The sequence below is a fragment of the Mytilus galloprovincialis genome, chromosome 2, assembly GCF_965363235.1.
Source record: "Mytilus galloprovincialis chromosome 2, xbMytGall1.hap1.1, whole genome shotgun sequence".
Classification (NCBI taxonomy): Eukaryota; Metazoa; Mollusca; class Bivalvia; order Mytilida; family Mytilidae; genus Mytilus; species Mytilus galloprovincialis.
Genome location: NC_134839.1, coordinates 15,204,235 through 15,219,576, shown reverse-complemented (window position 1 = coordinate 15,219,576; position 15,342 = coordinate 15,204,235). Strand labels below are relative to the sequence as shown.

General features: G+C 30.8%; 1 protein-coding gene across 1 annotated transcript; it reads right to left on the bottom strand.

The window, feature by feature from the left end:
* Nucleotides 1-3,571: 3,571 nt before the first annotated feature.
* On the bottom strand, nt 3,572-14,618 carry LOC143062970 (cyclin-dependent kinase 5-like). Its single transcript, XM_076234847.1, has 12 exons — nt 14,594-14,618; nt 13,949-14,011; nt 12,710-12,798; nt 11,753-11,820; nt 10,510-10,627; nt 9,927-10,022; nt 9,460-9,534; nt 8,648-8,744; nt 7,964-8,033; nt 7,289-7,349; nt 5,895-5,975; nt 3,572-3,944 (listed from the first exon to the last, which is right to left on the bottom strand). The coding sequence occupies exons 2-12, from the start codon at nt 13,983-13,985 to the stop codon at nt 3,822-3,824; spliced, it is 915 nt and encodes a 304-aa protein (XP_076090962.1). The 5' UTR covers nt 13,986-14,011; nt 14,594-14,618; the 3' UTR covers nt 3,572-3,821.
* Nucleotides 14,619-15,342: the final 724 nt, after the last annotated feature.

The window sequence follows — 15,342 nt, the reverse complement described above, 5'->3', positions numbered from 1 at the left end:
TTATTTAAAACTATCACGGCCACTCATAATATAATGATGACTTCAAATTTACCACTAGGAATCCTTGGTTTACTAGTTTCCTAGTTAAATGAAACCCTCTATCAAGAAAATAACAAAAGAATGCAAGCTCTGGAATATCGTTTCAACTGCAAGATATATATATACTCCATATACAGACGCTGCTGGAATGTACCTACATAGAAATGGAAAGTTCACAATTGGATACCTGAAATAATCTCTTTTGTCTTAAGTATAAAAAAGAAGATGTGGTATGATTGCCAATGAGACAACTATTCACAAAAGACCAAAATGACACAGACATTAACAACTATATAGGTCACCGTACAGCCTTCAACAATGAGCAAAGGCTTTTTTAAGGCTTTGTCTCAATACTCGCGTTGCCAATTTCAAGATGAATAGATTAGTTCAATAAGGGCAACAGTAGTATACCGGTGTAATAAGGTCATACATCGATTGAGAGAAAACAAATCCTGGTTACAAACTAAATCCGAAGGAAGCACATCAACTACAACAGGAAAACAACGAAACAACAGAAAAAACACTGAAGTGTAACAAAAAATAATAAAACGACAATGCAAAACACCTAAACGAACTAAAAGATAACAACTGCCATTTTCCTCACTTGGTACAGGGCATTTTAAGAAGAAATGGTGCGTTAAACCTATTTTTCTGGCTAGCTTTACCTCGCGCTTTATGGCAAGGTTAAATATAACACTAAAATGACAACATTACATGACAGGACTACAGTACAAATAAATGCAAGACCATTCAGGACAGAGAAATACACAAATAAACAATACAATAGTACGTTTCGACATGCTTATAGTTATTAAAGGTACCTTCAACAGTCACCTAATTCTAAATTATTTATTGAGAGAAAACCATTTAAATATCGGACCATGAAATCAAAAGATAACTGTTTGCTTATTTTCGATTTCCTTCTGCCGCACACGAATTAAGGACCAAGTCAACAAGAAGCACAGTTGGTTAACAGCGGAATGTCGATTGCCTGTTAAAACACGCCTTCAAAAAGTAACAGATATTTTGTTCTATCAAAAAATAAAGCACCTCATTAATATTTAAAATATAAAGCTATGACAGCCAATGAAACATCTATCCAACAGACCATATTACATTGGACAGGCACTGACGTAATGTCAACAACAAGTCAACAACAATCACTGAACCTGGACAGTGATGTAATAGTAAAACAAGTAAACATATAACATTCAGTCGAAAAACGCCAGTCTTCTCAGATCGATCCAAAGCACACTAGACAACTCACAGATATAACATTTTCAAATGATATGTATATATATTTATATTTCTTGGTATAACAATAGTCCTGTTTTTATATTCTTCAAACCCTTTAACCTTAGTCAGATGGTGCTGAAAGGGTGATGTAAAATCGTGACTATTTAAAGATTAATAAAAAAAATACAGAAATGATAGAAACAAAGTACCGATCTACGTATATTCCTTGTATTAGTTTCAGAAAAAAATATATTTTAATATGCGTGGTGTTTTATTTTAACAAAGTATGATTTATCCCTTCCTTAAACAAGATTTTTCTATCTACATAATTTGGGGTTTTTTGTACAAGATTTGACTCAATAATTCAATCTTCAGAATAAGAAATACTGATGTAAATAGTACAGATTTTAAATGTTTTTCTTTCTTTTGTATTCACATCTGATTCTGAAGCAAGGTTTAAATCCCATGTGTACTATCTGATTAAGAATCTCCATCAAATGATATTTGATCAAGCATCAACTAACAAGTTATATGTACATTTTTTTTTCTTTTCTAATAATTGTGACTATGACCTTTAGGATATTGACCTCAAAATCAAAAATATTAATATATCCAAGTCATGATAGGTGCACTCGACTCCAATTGTAATAGAAATAGATTGTCAGTTTTCGTATTGACAGGTTCTCCCCAGACACTCAGGCTTACTCCCACAATTAAAACTAGCAATTGCGAATGGCACAATAATCCCGAGTTCCTTAATTAGGCAGTCAATGTAGTGTTTCTCGCAAACAAAAACAATATTGTTTAAGGCTTTGTCAGCTGGAAAGACAACATATTTGTCATGGAGGCAAGACAACTCCTCTATCACCTGAGGGTCTTTAAAGATGGAAGGAGCTTTGGTGCTCATTGACCCTTTAAGCTTACTAACTCTTATCTAAATCAATGACCTCACCGATGTCAAATCCATTTAAAACTGAAATCATCCTTTTTGTTGTAAAGTTTTGTTTTCGATCAATCATTATTGTGAATTTCTTAATGAATATCAGAATATGATGCAGACTTAAATGCATCTGTTGTATCTTTACTTTAAATTCGATGGGATAGATGCACTCAAGGGAGTCACCAAACTTATAATTATTTTGGGAGAGGACATCACCTATGAAGTGGAAGACGAAGTAAAGGACTTTTCATTTTTTCTAAGAGACTCCTGTATGAAGTATGCCTCAAATGAATAAAGTAACAAATCGACAAGCAGAGGAGCCGAGGTGCACAGTTGTTTCCTATGGGAATGCTAATTGTTTGTAGAAAAAATACTCAAAGTATAACAAATATGTTGACAATCAAGAAAATCAAGCATCTTGATAATGTCAGTTTTAGAGTATTTATTGTTTAAATCAGCATGGTTCTTTACAAAGTATTTTTTTCTCCCTAAATCCAAATAATTGTAACAAGATTTGCCTTTCTTGGTTATGAAACACAGTTACACCAAGCCTTTAAGTTTTGAATTGGGAATGTCTTTAAGTTAGGAATAGAGAATATTTGTGTGAAGGGTATATAGGTCAAATATGTTAAGCTATTGCAAGAGGAAATAGACTTTGTATGTACTCTAACTGATATTTGGAATTTTTAAGTATCCAGATCTGATTCATATTGCCTCTAGAGTAAGTACATTGAACTTTCACAATAACTTTGGATTGCTGATAGAATTAATGTTTTAGTTTAGAAACTTTTTAGTGGAGTCTTTTCAAGACCTAGAAATATAACATTGCTGTTTAGGACAGTTAATATGTAATTTAGGTGTCCAATGAAGTGAAGGAAGATCCAGTTCTTAGTCTTTGGTTGAAGTTCAGAGGAACTAAGAGCTATTTAGTGCTTGGTGGTATATGTTGAGTTTCCATGTGCATTGTCAATTCCAAATTTATTTATGAAACAGTTGATGTTATTTGAATTACACATATAAAATTGTTCTTTGGGGATTTTAACTGGCAGGGACAACATACTTGTTATAGAGATTGGACAAATGCCTAGCAAAGGGGTTGAAGATTGACTATTTGTGCTCACCTGTTTCTATGCTTGCTTTCTTTTAATTTCATGGCTTAGCTGTGAGAAAATTTATTTTCACTTTTGTACACAAATGTTTTCTGCATTTTGTGTTTTTTTTTCATTTTCATCCAGTCTTATGCATGGTAATTCATTTTGAGCTCTTACCTGGCCAGGATATTCATTTTCAAACCCTTCCCCACTCTCTGAAAATCAAATATTGCCCCAAATAAAAAAATAAAAAATAAATATTGGATTACCACTTATTTAAAACATTTTATTAGCATAATACTGCACATTATAATATCATTCTTTCCAATTTGTTTCCAATTCAAAGGCATTTCAAATGCACAATTTTTTTTCTTTCGTTTTCTTGCAGTTTCCATGGTTACAACGAGATCACAACAGAAATTGTTGAACAGAGCCATTTCTATCCATCTGTTAGACATCAAACACACTTGGGCTGACATCTAGGGGCAATATCAAAATTAAAATTAGGTTTAATGTTATCTGCCATGAGATAAGACATTAGAATCATTTTTCACTGCTGGGTCAAGGTCCTGGAAATAAGCATGCTGTAGTCCCTCATCTGCTGATAATCTTCCTGGAGGATTGCAAACCAATAATCTCTGGAAAAAACAAAAAAATTTGGTTTTAAATTTTATCCTTTAACTTTAATTAATAAACAGCTGTGCAATGAGCGCATGATATGCCTGTCATGTTTTCAAAGAATGAAGTTCAATAACTTCTCAATGTCATATCAGAAATTTATCAAAATCCAAAGAGAGTTTAACCTAATAGATATAAATCAGTTACCAAAGTTTAATGAAAACTTGTCATAGCACTATAGGGATATTATCTGAAAACTTGAAAATTACCCCTTTTTATGCCCCATTTATGGACATTATGTTTTCTGGTCATTGCATCTGTTTGTCTGTCTGTTTGTCTGTTCGCCTGTCCCACTTCAGGTTAAACATGTAGAGTTTTCGATCAAGGAAGTTTTTGATGAAGTTGAAGTCCTATCAACTTGAAATATAGTACACATGTTTCTTATGCTTTGATTTTTGTAATTTAAAATGCCAAATAAGAGTTTTGACCACAATTTCACCGTCCACTGAACATAAAAAATGAAAGTGTGATTGGGGCATCTGTGTACTATGGACACATTTTTGTATATGAATAAAATCCTATTACTCAGAAACGAAAAATCCAAAATTTATAAAAATCAAATGGGAGCTTACAACAATAGATATAAACAATTCTATTACATGTATATATAAAAAAACCAGCTCAAAGCTTTTTTGAGATATTGTTCCAAAACTGGAAAATCCGTCTTTATGTAATGAATAAAATCCCATAACTCGGAAATGTCAAATCTAAAATTTATAAAAATTGAAAAGGGAGCTCAATATATAAACAATTCCCCAAAGTTTTTAGAAAGTTGGTGAAAGCATTTTTGAGTCATTGTCAGAACACTGGAAAAACCCTCTTTTTAAAATGAATTAAACCCCAAAACCTTGGAACGTAAAATCTAAAATTTATAAAAAATAAAAGGAGCTCTTGTCAATGGATATTATTACAATTCACCAAAGTTTCATCCAAATATTTTTTTGGAGCTAATATTCGACATGTTGACAGATGGACAGGGGTAAAACAATTTTTAGTTGCAGCGGCATAAAAATCAACATTACCATATATTATCAGTTAAAGTCAGAACAAAGATTGCAAATAAAAATAAGTGTCAAAGCCAGTAAATAATAATAATTTAAAGTTTGATATTCTACTTTTGAAGACGGTAGGTTAAAACAAGGTTTAATCCAACGTTTTCTATATAAGAAAATGCCTGTACCAAGTCAGTAATATGACAGTTGTTATTCATTCCTTTGATGTGTATGAGGACTTGGTTGCCATTGGATTAGGGACTTTCCGTTTTGAATTTTTCTTGGAGTTTGGTTTTTTTGGTATTTTACTTTTTGCAATCTAGAAGTTGTTCGATTGCATCACAATTGCCTTATACCCCACATTTGTTATAAATCTAATCCTATAGCAAAATGAATTTTAGGCAGAAAATTGAATGAACAGTTTTAAGTTATTTTTTTAATGTTCCCTTCCTGCAGTTCTCTGAGTTACTGTCATTTATATGAATTTCCTGTTTTTTTCAACTGTCAGGTGATTGTCTCCCATGTCATCATTTTTATCAAACCAAAGATAACTTAATTACTTGCTGGTAAATGTCATATGGAAAAAAAAGGCTATTGTATAGAAATGTCTAAAAATTATTTGAATTTCAAGAGGCAGAAAAGTTAGTACCAGTAATTAATAACTTAACAATAATGTCAGAAGGAAGAGTCTGAATTCAAAAGGTACTATAGTTTAAGCATTTTGATTACTTTTCTTTTTATTCGAACTTTGAATTAAAATTCAATGCAAATAAATATGGAATGACTTTCAAATCAGGTAGCAGTATTTTACCAGTTTTTTTTTATTTTCAATAATGAAGAAATATCTTAATGTCAAGAATAAAGAAAACTAATTTTTATCAAGAACCTAAAGTATGAATTTAAAAAATTAACACAAACCTGTAAAAGGTCACGACCTTTGGCACTGAGTTTGGGAACAACTTGTTGCCATATAGTAGTTACTTGATATAATGGAAAAGGCTGAAATATAAGACAATACAGATTGACTGATTGAATATTTGTGTTTAATGCCACTTTCATCACAATTCACTGTTTCAGAATCTAATGCATTCTGTGTAATATTACAAAAGTGTATGCCAAAACATTATAATGGATATAAAACGTTATAAACAATGAAAATTCAAAGAATGAGGCAACGTTATTTTTATTTTGGTGTACAAACAATGATACTACCCACAGTCCTTAAGATTCTGAAAAGGCCAATTTGCTATAAGATGGGGTCAGTTAGCATCACTGTATGGGGAGGAAGTTGTAGCACCCAGAAAGATCCAATGATCATAGGTAGCAGAACTAACAATCAAGGTAAACTATAGAGTAAATGTAATGTTAAACTAATTCTTATCATCAAACTGATTAAGTAAAAGATAGTCACCCACTAGAAAATAAATCCCCCCCAAAAAAACAAAGAAAGAGCAAATTTAAATAATTCAGCATTTTAAAGTAAATTTTATTAAGCTAATCATAAACTTCTGTAATGAATATTTTATTTCATGTTTAGCTACTGGTATTTCTAGACCACTACACAGCAATTTAGTTTCACTTTTTTAAAATTTACTTGATGAAGTAAGATCAGGAAAGGTCAAAGTTTAAAATTTCAAGACAATTTATATCAGCTTTATTTTTCTACATGCAAAAGTCACAAAAATTTATTGCTCACGAAAAAATTAGTTGCTTTACAGTAAATGATCCAACAACCTACAATTCTTGAAATATTGCTTCTTTTTTTAATGTATTTGTGTGAAGGGAAGTCTTTATACAAACATTTTCATGAAAATTCTGTTTAATAATCTGATGATGCCTTAAGAAATTAAAACATTTTTGTAAAAATGCAAATCAGATTTCATCATACCTTTCACATTAATCAAAAATTGTAAAACTGAAATTTGGATAAATAAAACATCCTGATATGTTCAATTTGGATTTATGGACAATGAGTGAACTTTATTCAACTTTCACTTCTCAACATCATCGAAAACCCTAATACTGTAAATTCAGAAATTATTGAGTGCATTTATTATTGTGATTTGTCATTTTAGACTAAAATGCAATTTTTATCTATGAGATACAAATGAATTGAAAATAATCCTGTTTTATTCATATAAAAAAATCTAAATGTGTGTTTAAGTAATTGTGATTATAACCCTGTTGTATTTTTCGCAACAATTTCTAAATTTATAGTACTTTTAACAACTGCAAATGGTGTGCCTCTATCTGTGACCATATCAGTAAAAACAGACTCCATGAAGAGTTATGTGTAAAAGTAATATTTATACCTTATATTCAGGTAATTGAGACATCCCTGACCAGGTATCATCTGTAGGGGTACCTAATAATCTGTTGTATGTTAAGGTCCAATAAATCATTGTACTTTTTAAGAAGCAATGATCACTGTTTTACCATTTCTCAATGATAAAAGTTTCAGGAATATCCTCAAGAAAGGGGCATCAATACATATGATTATAATATGAAATCAAAAATATTTAATACAGGAGTCTTGGCATCTCTGAATGTATTAGTATGACCTCATAGAAGGACAACTTAAAAGCAACTTCTTTAAAATAAATGAAATACAGTTTGTTTTGAAGTGTGATCAGACTTGCATATAAACTGTAACACAAGAACCAATTGGATACTATTTATTACATGTGTTCTATATCTATGAATGATATCTCATTTGTGAAGGTATGAATGTGGTTCTAGGCTCCTAGCATGTGCCCCATATTTCCCGTTGACTCTAAAAAAAAATTAACGAAAATGAAAATTTTGTCCTTTTCGGACCATTAAAATCTAGTTCATTTATCCATTATCAAGATTTAGTGAAGACCTTCAATGAGTTTGCACCAACTTTATTTTATTTTTTAGGCCAAAATAGGCCATACATAACTACTCTTCTTCTTTTTCAAAATATTACAAGGTTTTGACTTAACACAGTCTGTCATAAAGGATACTTGAATATTCTTTTGAGTTGATCATCAACATCATTACCAGGAAACAATGGCCTTCCTGCATTGGCAAGTTCTGAAAATCACAATCATATGTATATACAATTAAAGCTAATCACAGAAAAATAACAGTTTTGCATATGAGGCTTAGAAAACAGTGGAAGGGCAAAGTTTATCCTTGATTTTAAAGAAAAGTGAAGTGACATGAAGACATTACATGAAAAATTCCTTTCTTACTACATTTATTAGATAACAACAAAAAAATATGTTCTAGTTGCAGTATATAGTGTTATTGACGCATTGATCTTCGGTCTAAATATAAACATCAAACATATTTTAAATAAAACTGATACAGTTTTTGTTTAGAAAAGTTATGAATGTGTTTAGGCCAAACAGTAGTTTATAACAATCAGGTCAACTCAAATGTGTTCCTCTTTGTAAAGATCATAACTCCAAATTTCTCAACAAACAGCATCATAACATGTCCTAACATATTGTTATTAAGTGGATTCATTTATTTTCATTGGTACCATTTTTTTTTTAATTGATTTTGCAAATGTTTATTTCCTGGACTTCACAAGTCTATTTACAGGCCTTAACATTTAAATTTGTGGTTTACCTATCATCTTGGTATCAACAGACAATTAGTATTTGACGAAAAAAAATGAATCCAAATTAATAAATTTTTACCTGCAAATATACATCCAGCTGACCACATGTCTATTGATGTTGAATACATCTTAGCACCAAAAAGTACATCTGGAGGTCTATACCACAGTGTCACCACCTATACAAATATAAACTGTTTACACTAACTTTGAATGTTATTAGAAGTTCATTTCTTCAACAATTTTTATCCACTATTTTTCACCATACATAAAATGCTAAATTTTCATTGGATTATAGTAGGGAAACATTCTATTCTATCCCATGGCTTGTTATAATTTATAACCATTCACTGAGATGCATGATCGTTTGTGTGATTTATTAGATAAAATGGTTGTTATGTACATGATGTCATTGTTTTTTACTTTCAACAACATTGTCAACTGAGGCGAAACACTGCTCTATCACACGTGACAACATTCGGCATAATGAATTTAATAACACATAGCTGAGAAGGTGTTAGAGCAAATTGTTACCCCTCATACAAAAGTTGTCAACTGAGGCGAAACTGACTGCTCTATCACCCTACCAGCTACATGTATGTGTTGTGTACTGATGTAACGAAACAATTATATTTTGGAAAATGCAATTATCTACACTACACTTTGTTTATGATAAGAGACACTGATATATCTGTATATAAACAAGTAATGTTATTGTTTTTTAAATGTATGAATTGCAGCCCACTTTAAATTCTGAACATATTGCCCAATAACTGATAGATGAAACATATATAAACAATAAAAAGTTTTTCCTATGACATTTAAGGAATTAATGTATTTTACTTTAACAAGTTTCTGTATTGACACAATATCATAGGGGCATCCCTATTTTACCTCTGCAGAATAAAATCTCACTGGTATTCCAAATGCTCTGGCTAATCCAAAGTCTGCAAGTTTCAATTCACCATTCTGAAAATGCATCATTCAAATTAGTTATACAATTTGTTGTTAAGAGAAAAATTCATTTTTTTTTGTGTGTTTTTTTTTTAACATAAGCGTGATTTTTTTCTATGAAAGATTTTATAGTTAAGTTTTCATACAAGGTTCAGGTAGTAGATCAGCAGTACAAAGTCTTTAGCATGCAAGAAACCTTTTATAAATCAAAAAATAAATTTATGTGAACTCTACATATGGTGAAGTACAGTGATTCATATTCTGTCTCTCACAAGCTTAATTAATCTCAATAACAATGGGGTTCTTTTTTCAGACTAGTTTGCCTTCATAAATATACTAATTTTCTAGTAACATCCTTCAATTCAATATATAATTGATAGAAATGCTATAACTGGTATCATACCTACCTTATTAATGAGTAAATTCTGAGGTTTGAGATCACGATGGAGTACATTGTTAGAATGACAGAATGCTAAACCTCTTAACAGCTGGTACAAAAACGACTGAAAAGATAAAAAATAAAGGAGTAAATGTTAGAGGAATAGAATAAAGAAAGTAAGGACATACCTAATATATATATATATAAATAATACATAACTAAGTACAATATATCTATAATTATAAGCAGAATTTAGTGCACTTCATGAGACATATGATAATTCCAAAAAAATGAGAAAAAATATTGGATGATTTAATGCAAAAAATCAAATAAATTGTGAGACATAAGATTTAAAAAGATTGTTCTGGGGCAATAGAAAAAGTGTTTACCTTCTATGCCCCTGGATCCACCACTAATTGAGCATTTTATTTCTGCAATAAATTATGCAGATAATCATTTGATAAGTGATGGGGATAGCTCTGCTTTGTTTGGATATAATCTTCAGCATTTCAACATGAGGACATGCAACTATGATAAAGCCTTTCCAAACATGAGATAGCAATATCAATTAGAGACTGACATACTACAAAGAGATGTGATAATAGTAGTACCTGAACTGTATCTTGGTCAATTTCTCCATTACAGCTGTCAAAGTATTTCTTCAGATCCTGATCACAGTATTCAAATACTAATGTTAACTTCTTTTCACTGTGTAACACATCATGCAGTCTGAAAAAGTTTTACACGGGGTCAATTGTTTTCTTGATGTATAAAAAACAATGTATGATCTGTGTGTATAAATACTTCGTTTTCTTTCTAAATGAAAAGGTACATATTGTATCTAAAATATTATATCCAAATATATGTTGTAACTGCTACTGAAGATTCTTTTATTTACATGGGTATTAGTTTTTGTGAATTGAGGGAAAATCATGTGTTTATGTATATTTCATTTCCTGGTTTTACCAAGATTTATGTATAAGCTATATTTGTGTGGATTCATATAAATGTACATGTATATTCATGGGTACCAAAGTTTGTAGATTGATAAAATCTTGCATTTTTAATGAGTTTATGACTTCATGGTTTTGCCAAAGTCTGCTTACAACCCAACATAAGATTTCTAGTGCATTGAGCATTTACATTAGGGGTTTATCTGAAAGTTTGTATTCCATGAATAATCAAAGTGTGATAGCACTGGTAAAAGCATTTGCTGTACATGTTACAGAAAATATCAAAATAGATCGTTTGTTTTCAATTGTTTCCATATGAGATCCTGGTCATTGTAAACCAGTCTGATAATGCTTTATTTTATAACAACAAATTACCAAGTGGAAATAAATATGACTTGTTGCAGATCTGCAAATACAGTAAGGTTTACCAATACGATACTCCAATTATATTTACAAAATTATTTTGAAATTTAAACAAGAGAGCCCCTATTTTAAATTTTTTTTTTAATAAAACATCAAAATTTTATTTGTAAAAAGGTCAAATTAACCTTTTGGTATATAACACTCATCGTCACAGTGTTTGAAAAAGTAGTTTGTTATATGTAACCTTTAGCCGATCAAAACTTCTATGTAAAAGGGTTAATTACTAGTATTAAACTTCTATTTTAAGAATGCTTAATTAAATAAGCTTAATTTCGCAATACAAAAGTCGAGCAAACACATACTTTTACATGATTTTTGAAAGATCTGTACAGTGAAAAAAATGAGCACTCTATTTCATGTAAACAAAGTGGCATTTACACAATGAACATAAAAGCAAATACTTTTAAAAATGAATTCACAATAGGCAAATTATCCTATGAACTGCAAAGTATACAGACAACACAAATGTTAATTTTACCTTACTATATTCTTGTGCTTTAATTCTTTCAATAAACAAATTTCTCTTAAAGCTGAACTTGGAACACCCTGTAAATTTAATTATTAAGTGCATTATGTTCATGTGTAATGTTATAGCACCTTTGTGCAATACAAATTGTTTCAAATGTACTGTACATGTATTGAATGAAAATGAAAAAATTAATTTCATCTTTTCTTACTTATAACATGTATAAAGAAACATTTAAACCGCTGCATTTGTTTGCACATATCAGGAACCTGTTGTTTAGTGGTTGTTGATTGTTGTTGTGGTTCATAAGTGTTTCTAGTTTCTTGTTTTTTATATAGATATGACCGTTAGTTTTCCTGTTTGAATGGTTTTACACTAGTCACTTTTTGAGCCCTTTATATCTTGATGTTGGGTGTGAGCCAAGGCTCTGGGTTGAAGGCTGTACTTTTACCTATAATGGTTTACTTCTACAAATTGTGACTTGGATTGAGAGTTGTCTCATTGGCACTCATACCACATCTTCTCATATCTACCATGTCTACAGGCACTACATTCTATACATGCTATATCATATCCTGAGCAGATACATGTACTTGTAAAACAAACATAATTTGTATAATTTATATGTATACATCACGCCCGCCCCCCACTCCCACTTTTCCCCCCCAAAAAAGTGTTTTTTCAAGCATAGTGAGTTGTTTAGTTTGTTTTCTTGTTTGAATTGTTTCACATTTTTCAATGCCAGGATCTTTAATCAATTATGATATGGTATGGGTTTTGCTCAATGCTCATTGTCATATGGTGACCTACATTTGTACAGTGTCCTACACTGCATACATTCACTTTTTTTGGTCAATCCATGGACTCAGCATGGTTGAAAATTGTCTCATTGGCAATCAAACCACATCTCCTTATTTTTGTATTACCAGAATCTATTTTTACTGAATATAGAAGACTAGTTTATCTTACTTCGTCATCATCATCTAATCGTACTCTTTTTAAAGCTACAACTTCATGTGTGTCACGATTCTTAGCCTTGAAAACTGTACCATATGTTCCTATAAAGAAAATCTAATTACCGTAAATATGTTTGGTAAATCATGTGTAACATGCAGTCTTCACGATGAACTTTTAAATCTACAGGCCCTGAGCTCAATTTTTGAAAAATTTTAGTTAGATTCTGTTGGCCTGTAGATATGATTTTTACAGGCCGAAAGCAATTTTACAAGCCTGGGCTGCCCGGGCTGCCACTCAGCGTGAAGACTGTAACATGTACCTAACATACCCATATTTTGTAGTGTTCTTAAACTATAATATAGAAATGTAAAAACTTACAAACACTTAATATTTTTTTCAGTGGAAATTTCTTTTTTTGTTATTCTACATAAATTATTTCTCAAACTTTTTTTTTCCAGCAAAACATGTTACCATGGTAACCAGCTGGTAACTATTAATTTCAATTCAATATTGTTTAAACTTAATAATTATTGAACGATTCATGCATGGATATTTCTTAATCATTTCTGTCCATTCAATTTTGCAATACATTGTTTTCGTACTACTAATTTTTACTTTGCATAATGTAATTTTAAAATTGTGCATATAAAACATGAAACTGTTTCCTTAAACATTGTAATGATTGTAAGCTTGATTTAATTCTTTATGTTGCTCTTATCTTACTGAGTACCAGAATGTTTTTCCATTGATAAGGTAACCTGTCAAAAAAAATATAAATTCAGGCTTCAAACGTCAGGTTACATTAAAGTAGCATTTTGCTAGGGCAGTGAGACAGCTATCTATGTCAGCCAAAGGTAACAATCCTGGCTACTGGGATGTGAGACTGCAAAGCATATAATTATTTGGTCAAAAGCTTGTGGGTTGTGTTGTTGATGCTCATGATGCTGAATCACAAAATATTTTATTCGTATTCTAATGACTCCAATACAATATGTGTTTTTTTTCAAATTAAGGTGCCTCAGGTTGCAATGGCATAGATACAATCTTAATTCAGTATATGTAAATTATACAGTTTGTCTCATATAGCATTATTGCCATTTATAGCTGTCATAAATTATTGATTTATTCAGTTGTTTACAACATAGACGTAAGTTTATAGTTTCTTCTTTGAAATAGAAAACAAATCGAACTATCAAATTATCTACTATATTTCTAACGTTCTCGTCCATATTATTCATAAATTTTACGAACCTTCTCCTATTTTCTCTAATTTTTCATATTTTTGCATTTTCTGGAACAATTTTCCGGAGAACTTCTTCTTCTTCTTTCCTCTATAACTTCCTCCAATAGTTGGAGTACACCAACCTTACTAAATTAAGGTTGGTTAAACCCTTATAATAATTAATTATTCAGTGAAAACATAACTATTTAAAAATAACATTATAAAAAATATATACAGTTAAATCCCTGAAAAAATAATAATAATAATAACTTCTATGTACATTAAAAATGTGTCACAATTAAAAGGTTATTAATAGAGTTTTAAGAAAGTTTTGAATATTATTTACAGGACATACATTATAGTAAAAAATCTTTACATTCACTAAAACAGTGTTACTAAAAGGTAAAAAGAAAATATAAAAATAAATAGTTTTCAGATTTCTGCCTGCTACAGCTACTACATCTGTCTATGTGTACTACTAGGCGATATATAAATCAATAAAATCATGCATATAAGCTTATATGTCCTAAGCGATCTAATTATGCATAGCCATTATAACATGTATAACTATCTGTTATATATATGTGTGTGTGTAGCTACTGGGTATTAAAGCTAAACATGCATATTTATTCCCTTTATAGGTATAGCGCGGCACAACCACACTGACCACAACTATCGTACAGGGGAGTGAAACCATGCAAATTTACTTTCGGCACGTAGTGTGTCGCCACCTGCCTATTTAGAAACTTTACAAAGTCCGAGAGTCAATATAATCTAACGGTTCGATATAACGTTTTGACTGAGTGAAAGTACTTAATTTATATATTACATACGTTAATGATGAATTGGGAAAATTGCGTTCAATATTCTTTCTGTGTATTTTTTAATTGTATTTTGCAAGAATTTTATAAAGTGGCTTTTTACATTTTATTGAAAATTTCAATATTTTTTTTAACAACTTCATTGCTTGTTGCATTAGCCTTCATGTATTCTTAGCGTCTGCATTCAACATAAAGCTCATGGAATTTCCTGATAAACTTGTAAAAAGTTTTCTTTTTGTCTGCTGCGGCGCTTCCTCTATGTGTTACTGTACTGTAGTCATAAATAAAAGACATCATTCACAGTGCCTGACACATCTGGTGTTCCTCAATATACTATCTTGGTTCCAGTCTTGTTACTGATATATATCAATGACCTGTCAGTATTGAATTGACCACTTACTAAGAAGCCTGGATTTGAGGACAAGGAGGCTTTAAAATTATACTTTTGGTAACAAATCATCATTCACGGCGGGTTATGATAAATGAAAATGAAAGAGGACACTGACTGACATCCTGACTTTTAGACTATATATAATATATGAGATGGTCTAAACATACTCACCACAATAAAATTAACGTCAATGACAGAAACGTAGGCTGTA